The sequence below is a fragment of the Acanthochromis polyacanthus genome, chromosome 19 (assembly GCF_021347895.1).
Source record: "Acanthochromis polyacanthus isolate Apoly-LR-REF ecotype Palm Island chromosome 19, KAUST_Apoly_ChrSc, whole genome shotgun sequence".
Taxonomy (NCBI): Eukaryota; Metazoa; Chordata; class Actinopteri; family Pomacentridae; genus Acanthochromis; species Acanthochromis polyacanthus.
This window is the reverse complement of record NC_067131.1, coordinates 4,349,178-4,363,360: the sequence shown is the minus strand read 5'-3', so window position 1 is coordinate 4,363,360 and position 14,183 is coordinate 4,349,178. Positions and strand designations below refer to the sequence as shown.

General features: G+C 39.1%; 2 protein-coding genes across 4 annotated transcripts in view; both read right to left on the bottom strand.

Moving 5' to 3' along the window:
- pdk2a (pyruvate dehydrogenase kinase 2a) overlaps nucleotides 1–14,183 on the bottom strand; it is a 147,598-nt gene that overhangs the window by 24,518 nt on the left and 108,897 nt on the right. The gene's annotated exons all lie outside the window — the stretch shown is intronic.
- The window catches only part of myo1d (myosin 1D), a 153,811-nt gene that overhangs the window by 55,892 nt on the left and 83,736 nt on the right, over nucleotides 1–14,183 (bottom strand). For both annotated transcript variants that reach the window (XM_051939149.1, XM_051939151.1), the window contains exons 17-18: nucleotides 3,278–3,501; nucleotides 1,841–1,979 (exon numbers count right to left, since the gene is read on the bottom strand). In XM_051939149.1, the coding sequence (XP_051795109.1) occupies nucleotides 1,841–1,979; nucleotides 3,278–3,501 (363 nt within the window). The remainder of the gene's footprint in view (nucleotides 1–1,840; nucleotides 1,980–3,277; nucleotides 3,502–14,183) is intronic.

The window sequence follows — 14,183 nt, the reverse complement described above, 5'->3', positions numbered from 1 at the left end:
TTTTCTTTATATTCTTTATTTTTTAATTGTGAGATTAGAAGATATTTTTTTAAGAGCAAAGTTCTCTGATCTGCTGTTTTTATGCAGCAGCAAAAAAAAGTGATTTCAAAAATAATATATATTAATAGTCTTTAATATTGCTATTTTGATACGATTTTGAATTGTAATAACTTGCTTTTTGAATTCAAATAAAGGGAAAATAATGAAAAAATTACCGTCATTGCAAGTCTGAGGTAACAAATTCTCTGAATCTCACATAATTAAAAAATATTACCATGTATTTCCATAAAACACCTTCGTTGTTGAACAAAAAAAGCTAGTTTTCTAAAATCCTGAATGTTTTCAGGACACAAATGGAAAAAAATAAACTTACCAAGGTGGACCAGATTTAGATAAACTGTCCTTTAATAGTTCACCTCCTGTTATAAAAATGTGCTCCACTTTTCCCACTTCATGAATCATCTAAGCAGCTCCGAGTAAAACAGATCAATGATCACTTTAACTCAGCATGTTACATAACATATGCTGTATTTTTCTACTTGTATATCATCATCTGTAATGCTTCTGTTTTTGAAACCTGCAGTGGGAGTATGTGGATAAATGAGCATCCAGTATCTTCACATAATGTATTTTGATACCGCAAAGTATTTAAAAATGTGCTTTATTACAATTAACTCTCAGTTAGTATTCACCTGTTAGTTTAAAAGGCAAGTTTTCTTACAAAAAAAGAAAAAAATGCCCAAATGACACTATTTATCAGAGCCAGAGACTGTAAAAACAGACAAAAAAATCCCATTTCTGGTGGTCCTTGAACTACTCATCCATGAATGACAGAATTTTAAGGTAAAGTTTGGTGAAGAAGCAGCAGATTTGATCAAAATCACTTTATTCTACACATCTCATTTTGCCAAAAATGAACCATTTGCAATGACTAGATTCTGTAAAACATGAAAGATTCTGCACTACTTTGCAGATCTGAAAAACCATGAGGAAGTCAGCTGTGACCAACAGTCCTGTGACAAAAATTCTGGGACCTTTAGACAGAGCAGAGTGGAGACAAGAATGGAAACTAATTCAAAATTTAAATGGTTAAATATTTATAGGATGGAGAGTCACATTTTTTCTACAGTTGGTAACTCCTGTCAAATGTTGTGCTGATTCCAGTTTTTTTTTCTCTTTACAATTTTTGTAAAATAAATTAGCAAACAAATTGAACTTTTTTCATTTTCTTTATGATTTGAGTTACAATTTAATTTATTTATCATATTGTACAGAACACATATTTGAACTCTTTCTCCTTCTACTCATGGTTTTTCTGTTTCCACTGAAGTTCAGGACTTTATATTGCACAAAAAATAAGCCTACAGTGAATAAAAATCTGACAGAAGACGACATTCATTCAGAATTCAGAGGGTCGAGTTTAAGTTTTTATAGGATCTGGCCGATAGAAGGTGTTAGCTAGCATGCCTTTCAAAGATACTTGTTAAAGAGCAACTTATTTCACATAAAAACACCCAGAAGCTCTTTGGATTCAGATGAATAATGTGAATTAACCTTTTTTAATGAGCAAACAAACTACAAATTTGTATGAATTTGTCAGATATTTCATTGAAATCAGGGACAATCTGCTCAAAAAGAAGAAAACAAGACCATAAACTAGACTAGACATTTCATCATTTTCAGTATTTGATGCTGCAGTCGGTTCAATGTGCAGCCCTGTTTTCAGAGATACACTATTATAGCTGCATAAACAAAGCTCACAGTGTTTCTTTCTTTCTGTACAGTACTTCTTTTTTCCCCTCAGCGTTCCACCTCCGCCCACGCCATCACACCTACTCACCAAGTAGTTTCCTTCCCAGGCTCTCTGCAGCCCCAGGTCGGCCCTGTGGCCCTTCAGGGCCTCCAGACAGGCCACTTTGGCCCTCACCTGCAGGGCCTCCTCTGGAGACAGGCCTTTGATCAGCGTCCATGCCCACCACCTGGAGGTAAACACATCCAAACACACACAGGCTGAGAGGAAAATCACAAAGCCTGGCTGGTGTTCTGGGCTGAGCAGCTCTACTGTACTCCACTTATCGGCCTTCACTCTCACATCCTGACGGCCCACATCATTCTCTGGGAGGGCTATTTTCTAACTGCGCCCAGCCGCGAGAAGAAAAAAAAAAGCAGACGTCGGGATGAAAGGCGGTGATGAGTCTTTGATGGAGGAAGAGAAATCGATGCTCAGCGTGAGCCCGAGGCAGAAGGAAACATGTGGATGTTGCTTCAAATGGACTCATCTGGATGTAAAATAACACTGGAGGCCATGTGTTGTTTCTGCTGCCGCCGTCAGATTCCACCAATTTAGACACGCGATTTTCTTCAAGAGAAAGCGATTTAGAACCATTTTATGTGAAAAAAGTTCATCTTCTGCCTCTGTTCTGAACGGAATATTAAGAATAGTTTGACAAAAATCTAAATGCAGACGTGAACCGACTTAAAACCGGTCAGACGCAACATGAAAACCACTGACAGGTGAAATGAATGAAGCAGATCATCACAGAGAGACTGAAGACTATTTAATGTAGTTTCTGATTGATTGAGAGTTTATTGTGGGTTTTTTTTTTTGCATTTAGACCACTTTAGACCAGGTCCAGATCAAAAACCAGTAAGTTTGAGTTGGTCAGATCTGGAAAAGATCATCATATAAAGACTAAAGACACTTTAAAGCATAATTTTTGATTTGTACGACCATTATTTTCTGTGTTAAAATGTAAAAGCATGGCGATTTTAAGATTTTTTTTTAATCTGGACCACTTTAGACCAGCTTTAGATCAAAAATCAGTGAGCTTAAATTGGTCAAATCTGGACTAGATTGCAGTATAAAGGCTAAACACTCTTCAATAACATCATTTTTGACATGGAAAATCCTTATATTTTGTCTTAAAATATAAATACTTGAAGATTTGAACATGTTTTGCTCACTCTAGACCAGGTCCAGATCAAGATCCTCCATGATTAGATGGGTTAAATCAGGAGTCGATCACATTTTTGTACCATCACACTTCTTGCTGGTACATAGAGGCCTCATCCAGGAACCCAGTGGACCAAAGGGATCCACTGCTGATGTCCCAGGACCAGACATCCACAGAGGTCCATGTTTGTGTAACGACGATCAGAACTGTTTGGCATCAGGTTCAGGTGGTTTTAATGTGGCTGATTGAATAAAACCTACCGGTAGCTACAGCAGATAAGCACTATTTAGGCTTCAAAATAAAGCACCCAGGTCTTCTTGTACCTGCTGTAGATGTTCCTGAGTGCATCTTCAAACTTGCGCAGGACTTTGGGAGGCGTCGGCCACTTCACATGCCGGCCGTAGTCCTTCATGGATCGAACGTTTTTGAAGCGACGGTTCACGTCTCGGATGTAGGACTTGACCTTGTAGCGTCTGTAGGCCCGGAGGATGATCAGAGCGGCTCGCATCCGCCGGTACCTCATCCTGGCGATGGTTCCCCTCCACACCTGCAGACAGGAGACACAGGAATGAAAAGACATTCATCACAATTACAGGAACCTCTGTAGGTAACTCCAGCTTTATGCCAATCACCATCATCAAAAGGCTTCTCTTTGGTCTCCTAATGCAATATGTAATAATTACAGGATTTGCCTTGAAAACAAACTGGAAACATATGATGAAATTTATGAATAAATAAAATAATCAAGAGTCAATTCAAACCATACTGCTAAGACATGTTTTATTCCTTTTTATACGTGTCATATTATTAAAGATGAGGAAACTCTCACTTCTGTTCCACAGTCATTATAAAAGAGGTTATAGCTCCTACAAATAGTCACCATTATTTCAGTTTTGACTATGTAATTGCATTGCAAATTGGAGATTTCACAGTTTTTTCCACTTTAGACCAGGTCCAGATGAAAAACCAGTGAGTTTAGGTTGGTTAAATCTGGAATAGATTGTTTTGCAAAGACCAAAGACTCTTGAAAACATAATTTTTGATTTGTACGACCATTACTTTCTGCGTTGAAATGTAGAAACGTTAAAATTTGAATGCATATTTTTTGCATCTGGACCACTTTAGACCCAGACCAGATCAAAAACCTCTGTGCTTATGTTGGTCTAATCTGGAATAAATTGTCCTACAAATGCTAAAGAATCTATAAAACCTCATTTTTGATATGGAAAATCATTATATTCTGAGTTAAAATGTAAAAACATGGAGATGTCAATGCGTTTTGAAATCTCCATGTTTCCACAACATACATGTTTGTTTGTAATTTGCTTGTAGATGCAATCTTTCTTATACTTTCTTATGTCTTATTGTTTTTTGCAATTGTGTTGTAACTGTGTTTTGTATTTGCTGCTGCCCATCCTGGCCAGGACTTCTTAATCTCAGTGGGGTTTCTCCTGGTTAAATAAAGGTTAATAACTAAAATGATGCACAATAACATCACCCCATCGTTGTCTCCACCCAGACTTAAACTGACCTTTACGGGCTCAACCAGGATTTGTCCTTTTTGTACTTTAAAAGTGCAGCAGCACCTTCAAACCTGCTGGATCTAGATTTTCTTGATCTTACAGAATCTCTATTTTTAGTCCGTATGCATCAGCGCTGAGAAGCTGGCCACAAAAAGGAACCACCTCTGCTCTTATATATAAATCATGAGCATACTGTGCCTGGAAGTACAGGACGGAATGCTGCTGTAGCGGCTAAAAGCATATTTCGGGGAGTTATATTGTGATTTTTTTCAATTTAAACAACTCCAAGAAGCCCTTAAACATCTGCATGCATGTGTTTGTTGCACACGAGTGATTACAGGGTTTGGATTCAGACTGAAAGAGGCTAAAATAAGGAGCAAACATAGATTGAGTGGCTATCAGAGCTTCTAAAACATGAATAATAGATGGAAGTGGGACCCTGGGGAGCCGTAACTGTTAATCCGGCCCCACTAAGACCACCACCATATGCTCCCCTCTCGCTGTATTTACCCTTTTATTTATACACACACACACAGATCCTCGATTATTCCCACATTTATGTGACTACATTGTGCCTAAATAATCCTGAATAATCCAGAGTGGCGGACCCTGACTCTCCTGGAAGCGTAACGCACGGTAATGACGGAGATCATGAATATTTAATCAGTGTGGGGGAGGCCGACGGCGAAGGAGAGGATTTCTCACATTTGCATATTAAAAGTGTGGAGGAGGCGTTTTTCACCTGACGAGGCCGGAGCTGGAATAATTAACCGAGACGAGGAGAAGTCACGCACCGTCGGATTACAGAGAAGAACCATAGATGTGTGCTTAAGCTGCACTGTGGCGTGTTTTCAGTCACGATAGGAACTAAAGGAATGTATCAGAGCTCCAACTGCATGATCCAGTGGAGATTTACTCCCAGCATCACATCTGAAGCAGCTGAATCACACTGAGATCAATGAAAAGAAGCCCAGTCACACTGTCTCTGTCGGGAAAAAAGAGGTTTAATTTGGATTGCAAAGCCCTGACATTTACGTAATCACACACTACGTCCATTAAGCAGCTGAAGCAGTGGAGATCCGTCCCCAGATGTCAGCAGATGGAACCTAAAGCCCACTGGCCTCGTTTCTCTGCACAAAATCTCACCTTTTTTTTTTGGTTGGTTTTTGTCAATTATTAAAGTGCGACTTTTTTTTTTTTTTTTTTTTTTACCAGGTCAAGACAGAAGCGGCCCAGAAAGCACACAGTGTCCCACATCAAATCCTCTATTCTTTGTCCAAGTCTTTGTAAAAGCAAAAGCTTGTTTCATGGCTTCATCTGCTGTCCAGTAAAAAAAATGAGATCTGTTAAGAAGAACGTACTGAAGGCAAATAACCCATTTAGAAACACCAAAATGCTCCCTGGAAGATGCATCAGTTACAGCTGAAAACAGACTATTTGATCCACTTTTACAACATTATCGATTCTGAATCAATGGCATGATGAGAAATAACTGTGAAAACTACAAACAGTTAAGAAAATATCACCAGCTGACGTCTGCATTATCAGTGTTTTAATGTCAGACTTTTCTCCATATTTCAACTTACTCATAATCAGAGAATATTTGACCTGCTTGTCCAATATTGCACATTCAGAATCAATGACATGAGAAATAACAGAGAGAATTTCAGGTTTTTATCTTTAACAGTTCCTCAGATGTTGTCATTTAAACAGAATCAAACTTTCATGTGTAAAAAAGTGGTAAAAGTGGTGCTAAAAGTGGTAAAACCAGTTATGAATATGAAATTAGACAGAACGCTCAAGCTGCAAAAACAGTGCAACATATTCTGCTAGCTTCTTCTAAAATGACTCGTACACGCATGAAAGTCATTGGCGTTCATGATTTTTCTGAAGAACTGATTAATAATGTGATGCATGTAACAGCTTTGTTTACATTTTCACCGGAGTTTCAACTTACGGCGTAAATCGACTAATGTCGATCGGCAGGCACAAAACAGAGACTTAAGTCGAGGACCTTCTGTAAACCAATAATATACAGTTTTTTAAACATGATTGTGATGATCCTCTGCACGTTTCCTGCTCTTTGTACTGTATATTGTGGATATTTGCACATTTTCAGTGGATAATTTGTACGTTTTTTTCAAATATTTAAATCATTTTTTTTATTTCAGATTCTTTGGATTTGCTACATTTGATGTTAATTTGACCTGCAACTGTTGCTTTCGTTTAAATCTTATCGAAAAACCGAGACGGGATGACTTTTAGAGAGGGAGAAATCCAAATCAAGTCAAATCCACCTGCAGCCGTTTTAATCTGTTAGCTCACAAACGCAGACCTGACATGACCAATAAAAAAAGAAAGCAGGGTTTAAAATGTTAAATACTGGATTTTATCTGTGATTTCTTTCTGTTTATGTAAATGAGGGACCAGAACAGCCGGTGTAATGCTGCGCTGGTGTACGATGCCACGCTGCTCCTCCGGCGAAACGGCAGCGGTCGACCTTCTCCTGCGGTTCCTGTGTTTGCTGCACCGTCTCTGCTGCATAATTCATGAGGGCGGCTCCATATTCGGCGCTAATCGAGCCCTGAGACGAGGCGTCCACGTGCTCGGGGTTGAATGAATGAATGAATGAATGGCTTAAAGAGGTGAACGGTTGCTTTCGTTTAAACTCTGACTGTTTTGCTAAATTAAGCGAAGTTTTAAAAGCGGCCGTCGGGTCAAACGCTGCTGTCAGAACGCCCCCATTGTGAAGCTCCTCTGTACTCTAAGTGCTCTTCAATGAAAGTTTAAAATCTGACAATAACCAGTCCTCTTTATTATGTATTTATTAAAGTCCTTTTAACACTAACACTGACTGGCCTTTCAAAAGCCCATGTATGTCAGGGTATTCTTAATCCTGCTTTTATGTGCAGGCAGCTTGTTTATTAGCATTCGTGCCAGGGTTTTATTTAAGCCTCTGGATCTCAAAATCCAGTTGTAGGTTTGAAAAGTATGTTATCTTTAAAGAAGTCTACCAAAATGATGCCATTTATCAAGAGATTTTCAAGTTGACGACACTCCTTGAGCTAATCATATGTCATTTTGTCTGGAAAATTTACCAAATCTGCACTCAAATTTGTGATATTTCATCAAATTTAGTGACACGTCTCAATTATAAGTGCACCAAAAATCAACCGGCTCACACCAGATTCTCTACAAAACAAAAATTCTGCTCCCTTGGCGTAACCGAGACACCATCAGTTGAATTTCGACTGGAAAGTTGATCAAATCTACACGAGTTCATGACATTTCATCAGATTTTTTCTTATTCTGCATGTCTCCAGCAAAAACTAGCCAAAAAATTAACGAGTGACACCAGACGGTCAAAAAAAAAAAAGACCTGAAAACTCGGCTTTGTCAAGAAAATGAACCAAATCTACACTTACATTTTATTAATTTTATCAAATTCACTTTAAAGTGCACCAAAAGTGAACCAGTTACAAAAAATCCCCCAGAAAACAAGAAACTCTGCTCCTTATAGCGTAATTGAGATACCATTAGTAGGATTTTGTCTGGAAAATGAACAGAATCTACACTTAATTTTGTGATATTTCAGCAAATTTACACATTTGTCTCAATGAAAAACATGCCAAGACTAAATCACATGCACCAGATCTTCTAAAAAAAACAAACAAAAACAAACCCTTGCTCCCTGGGTGTACACAACCAGTGTGAAAAGGTTTGAGACGGGCTCTCATTCAAATGAATGCGAACCCGTCTCAAAACTTTTGACAGGGGGTGTAACTAAGACACCATATATATATATATTGCTGTGTGCTAATAGGTTAAATTTCAATTTTTATTCATGATCATTATTTCTGTTGTTGGTTTTTATCATCTTACTGTTTTTTAAATTGTATTAATTCTATTGTTCATGTAACTCTCTTTTACCCCTTATTTATTAATTAATTTTACTTAGTACTACAGCTTTTATTATCATTTTTAGCCTTGTGTTTATGGTTTTATGCTCTATTTTGTGAATCCTTTCTTCATGCTTGGACTATTTCCTTCTCTTCTTTTATGTCCTGTCTGTAAAATACAGTGTAAACTCTGTTTTAAAAAGGTGCTATATAAATAAAGTCATTACATCATTTCAATTATTTCTATGCAGGAATCCATCAGTGCACAATTAGAAATGCAACCTCACATGATACATAACGAAGCAAACCAGCGTGACCTGGCTGACATCTACACTTTAATCGTTAAATAATGCATGGAATTTCATTTGTGATTAAAATTTACTAGCAGAATTGTGAAAACTTAAACACGCCTTTGTATGTTTGGTTTTTATTCAATATTAAAGATTTTTCTTTTATGAAACTGAGGCTCTGCCACCACTTTACCAACATTTTTTACACAATCCATGCAATCCATTTATATTTTCATTCCATTTCTGCATATTTTGTCACATTTCAACATGTTTAGAATAGAATAGAATAGAACAGAATAGAGTTTTAGTACCACTGGCACAGGTTTTCTCAAGTCAGCTTTATATACACGGAAAAACAAAATAAGATAACATAATGAAAAATGTAAGAGCAGCAGCCAATAAAAAGATACCATGAGATGTAAACTGCACATATTCGCGGTGTGCAGTTGTTATATTATATTGCACCAGTTGGTTTAATGTTGTATGTTTCTAATGTATGTGTCATGAAGATTGCTAAATTTCTTTATTAATAATGACTTTATTTTTATCATTGAGCTGCTGGATCCTCCTGCTGCTTTAGCTTCTGTCCTGTTTGTGTCACATTGTGATTTCCGACACACAGTCCCATCCCATATGTGCACATATAAAACACTAACTAACAAAGCAACAAAAAAACCCCCAAAACAGCCAAATGAGAGTTCCAGTGGAGGCTTTAGTTAAGATGTCGCTGCCTGATGCCCACATGGTGCAGCAGGCCGATGCCAGATCAACAACTGTGTCTATGGAAGCTACAAGTCACTAATTACGTCGTAAACGCGAAGGAGGAGGGAAAGAAAAACACCGTAAAGCAACGCTGGATCAGATAACAACAGACATTAAGCGTCTCCACCGTCTTTGGAGCCTCGTTAAGGTGTTTGACAGGTTGGAGAGTTATGCAGACGCCCATTAACACGTTTCCAGCTTCTGTGCAGCAGCGACGGCGGCCGGATGACGACACTCAGGGGAGATGGTGGATAAATCAGGCCAATAAAAAGGCCCCTGACGCCGTGAACCTCCTCCTCCTCCTCCTCCTCCTCGATCTGCCGGCCAATAAAGCCATCTGATCATCCTTGTAGAGACTCTGCCATCATGGAGGCCGGCCTCTCCACGCTTCGGGCGGCTGGATTTACGAGCTCATCAAAGCCAGATCGGGGGATCTTTCGTTGTAACAAAGCGGGGCAGACTGCAGAGGCTCCGAAACCGACACTGGGAGAAAAGAGTTCACAAATAACATGCGCCGGGGCGACTAGTGGTGGCCGTGTTAAAGGGAAAACACAGACAGCGGCCCGTTACCGCCTCTCTAATCTAAAAGTATCTGCAGCTCTCGCAAGAAAAGCACTCAGAGCACAGCCCTCCTCCAAGGCCGCACATTCCGCCGTATGGCATTGTCAGAAATGCAGCATTTGTGTATTAGTTATTGATGATCAGAATCACAGCACCATAGAATGTGTCCATTTAATATAGATGTACCCACAAACAAAATGACGCTGCACTGAGCACAGGTGTGTGTTATGCATGTGTACGTTATGTACGGATACCGAATCGTGTGACCTCGATATGTAGCGGGCAGCGGGAATTGATGGGACTCAGAAACATTTTAAACGTTTATTCCACCCAAAATACTTCATTCTGTCTAAAATAATTGCAATTTTTAAGGCTTGTTCCATTAAAATGCTACTTTTGGTCCAAATAATTGTAGTTTTTAAGGTCTATTCCACCTAAAACACTATTTTCTGTCCAGATACCTATAGTTTCAAATGTTTATTCCACCCTGAATACTTCATTCTGTCTAAAACGATTGTAATTTTTAGGGTTTATGTCACCAAAATACTATTTTCTGCCCATATAGTCATAGTTCTAAATGTTTATTCCACCCAAAATACTTCATTCTGTTTAAAGCCAATCAGCGAACATCACTCTACGTTACATCACACTACATTGTGGCATTGGACCAATCAGCAGAGGCTCGGAAAGTGTCAAAGTTGGAAAAAGACAGAGTTACAGCTCGGCCCTCTTCCATATTTGCGGTCAAAATGACAGAACTAACCATGGTTTCTGGACAAAATTTGCACATTTTACAGCTGAGTAGTTGTGCTAAGTGATGATATACACATTTCTTGCAATGTATTTGGGCAAGGAACCATATATGGTAACTTCATTGGCCTTTAAGGGAAAAAAAACCCAGATTCCAACGTGGCCAGTCAGATCCATCCAGTCTGACACACTTGCTGGACTTTTCACGTCCTCTGGGGGATATCGAGCCGACTTTCCAGTGACCTGCTCGATACACCGGCTGGGCGGAGGCGAAATCAAGAGTGTGTGATGGGATTTAGTGAAGCCGACCGCCAGAGCTGTCAACCGGGAGACACTCGGGTCAGCAGATATTATCATAAATCAATAAAGTGGTCGGGTGAGCGGCACACTCGCCACAACAGCAGCATCCTTCCTTCCTTCCATCCTCCCAGTGAGGTGTCATTTCGCATTTCTACCTCCGGGCTGATGCACTCTAATGACGTGAAACAAATGTGTTCAGACTGATTCCCAGCATCCCGGTTCCATCGAAGGGGACAGCGGAGGGAGTAAATTGAACGGCTCTGCATGGACTATTCATCAATTAGATGGGAGCGCACTGGATAGATTGGAGGAATATTGCCAGTGGTCAGCAGTAAAAGCCTAAAATAGCATGCATCAGTCAAACGTGTTGGGAGGACACGCAATAAAATCAACTCATTGATCCATCTGCTAAAACCACCGGTGAAAAAGAACGAAGAAAAAAGGCCATTACAGCAGCGAGATGGATCTGATACACAGCATTACTGTATGTAAAAGGCATTTAAGTGCATCGCCGTAACTCATTGGTTGATTACTGTAAGTGCTACGCAACACTGGAGCTGGAGCATTTAATGGATTTATTGACTTGGAGGTTTTCGTAAAGGAAATTACATCCATATTTTTGTCGTGGCTACAAATACGAATCACACAATACTAATAAAACAGGGATCAACTAGTGGATACAAATTCCATGTACCTTTAATAAGCAGGTATGTTGATAGATTTTCACTTGGTCCAGCTGCCAAAATGTGCATATTTGTCATCTATAAGACTAAACTGAACACTTGAATGAATAATAACTGAGAATAAAAAAAGAAACAAGCATCATAAACATCAGTTTTTATAGTATTTAATTAAAAAAAATAAAAGGTGAATGAAGAAACCAGCACCTCCAGGATGTTGCAATCGCAACAATTCATGCAAAAGTTACAAAGTGACAAAAAAAATGGCACAAACGAGAGAAAAAAGGAACAAAACTACAAAAGACAGACAAAAAAAACACAAGCGAGACAAGAAGGAAACACAAGCAGACAAAAACAACACAAAACAACGGATAAAGCAAAACACAAAATGACAAAAAGATGACAAAAAACACAAGCGAGACAAAAAGGAAACACAAAACGACAAAAACGAGAAACAAAATGACAAAAAGATGACAAAAATACAATCAAGAACAAGACAAAAACGAGAATGAAAATGACAAAAAGATGAGACAAATGACACAAGTCAGACAAAAAAAAGAAAAAAAACAACAAAAACAAGACAAAATATTACAAAAATGAGACACAAAATGCCAAAAATGAGACAAACGACATGAAATAAAACAACAAAGAGACGAAAAACGTGTGAGACAAAGAGGAAACACAAAGAGCAATCTAATGTTTTACTTTGTGATCAAAACAACTAGTCATGGTCCAGAAATGATTTTAAATATATAGTTTGACAAATGTATAATCTGCAGCTAATGTCTTCTCTGGAATTTTTACACTTTGAGGGCCGGATTGGACCCTCTGGAGGGCCGGTTTTGGCCCACTGGCCGTATGTTTGACACCCCTGACTTAGACAGTCAAGAGCAGCTCAGCTGGACATTTTTTTAATCACCAAAGAACACTTTCTAGTTCACTTTTACAGCAAACTATAAAACAAACTGAAAGCACTTCAGTCAGAGAATCAATGGAAACACTTGAAGGCAGAAGAACAGAGGAAATAAAAACTGTCAGCTTCCTCATCACAGCGTTCTCAGAGAACAGAGGTGGCACATTTACTCTTCTTCAGAATCCAGCGGTAAGATCGCTACAGGAAAGTTAAACCGTCCTGCTTTGATCTGCCTCACAGCTCTCACCTATCGGCTGATCGCTGTGGATGATCGCTAAAACGCTCGGCGGCTTCGGAGGGACTCAGGAGGAGGATTAGAGCTCGTGTTTCTGCCGAGGTCTGGCAGCAGAGGAGATCAGTTCTGGACAGTTGAGCAGAGCAGCGTTAGCATCTCGCTAAGCTCCCCGCTATCCACCGGGGTGCAGCTTTCCACGGGTTCAACGTCAGTCAAGACTCTCCCACGTTTAAATTATTACTAGTTTGTTGCCTCCAGAAATGAGTCGGCTGCCCAGGAATCAAAAAAATAATGAAATAAAGTGCTTTATCCTGGGTGGATGTTTCATTTAGCTCCTGCTCCTAGACGAGCCCCCCGCGGCCTCGTTGTGAAAGCCGACTACCCGGGACAACACGGCCATCAACACGCCACGGGGGGAGTCTGTTCTCGTCACCGTCGCTGCTCTGACAAGCGCCGACAGTTACTGTGATGTGGATGGCTGAGCTTAAATGTATGAAATATTCATCGTAACACGGAGGGAAGGTGGGGGCAGGCCCATGCATAATTTATAACATCTGTATTTATGTTGGACTGCATGCTTTTTTAATTTTTGGGGGCCATTATTCCAGTTTCTTTCAGCATCCACAGCTAGACAGTTGAAATAAGCTCAAATATATACAGTTTCTTGCCTGCCTCCTGACTCAGAAATGCAGAGCGATGTCACATAATGTAGTTAGTTAGTTAGTTCGTTAGTTAATAGTTTATTTCAGGCAATGACTTTCAGACAACATGATTTCAATGCAGGTATCATTTACACAACAGTAACTGGACAGGTAATACATGTGCTCACATAACCCATATAGAGTGCCTGAAAGGGAGTGGGAAGAAGCAAACTTATTTAATCCCACCCCCTTTTACATAAATTATAGACATAATATCAATGTCGCTTCCTGTTCATTTCTGTAACATAAACTCAAAACAACATGAATACAAGTACAGATAAATATTAGTTAAGTGTGTGACAGAAGTATTAGAATATTTTTTTTGTTACCATGGGCAACAGATACATTGCAACAACTATTACATACCAACAATGGTAAGAAATGTAATACCAACAATGGTAAAGAAGAACTGTCTCAGTAAGGGTGATGGACAAAATACCAGCAATGGTAATGAAAAATATACCAACAAAGGTAAGGAAACAATTCAACAGGAAGCATGTCTAATCTAAATTTAATGCTCAGGAACCAGATTTCTATTGTTAGCTTTTCCAATATTGGCATCCGAGGAAGTTAGAAACCACATTTTTGGCATATTTTTCCAATGCTATCGTTAGT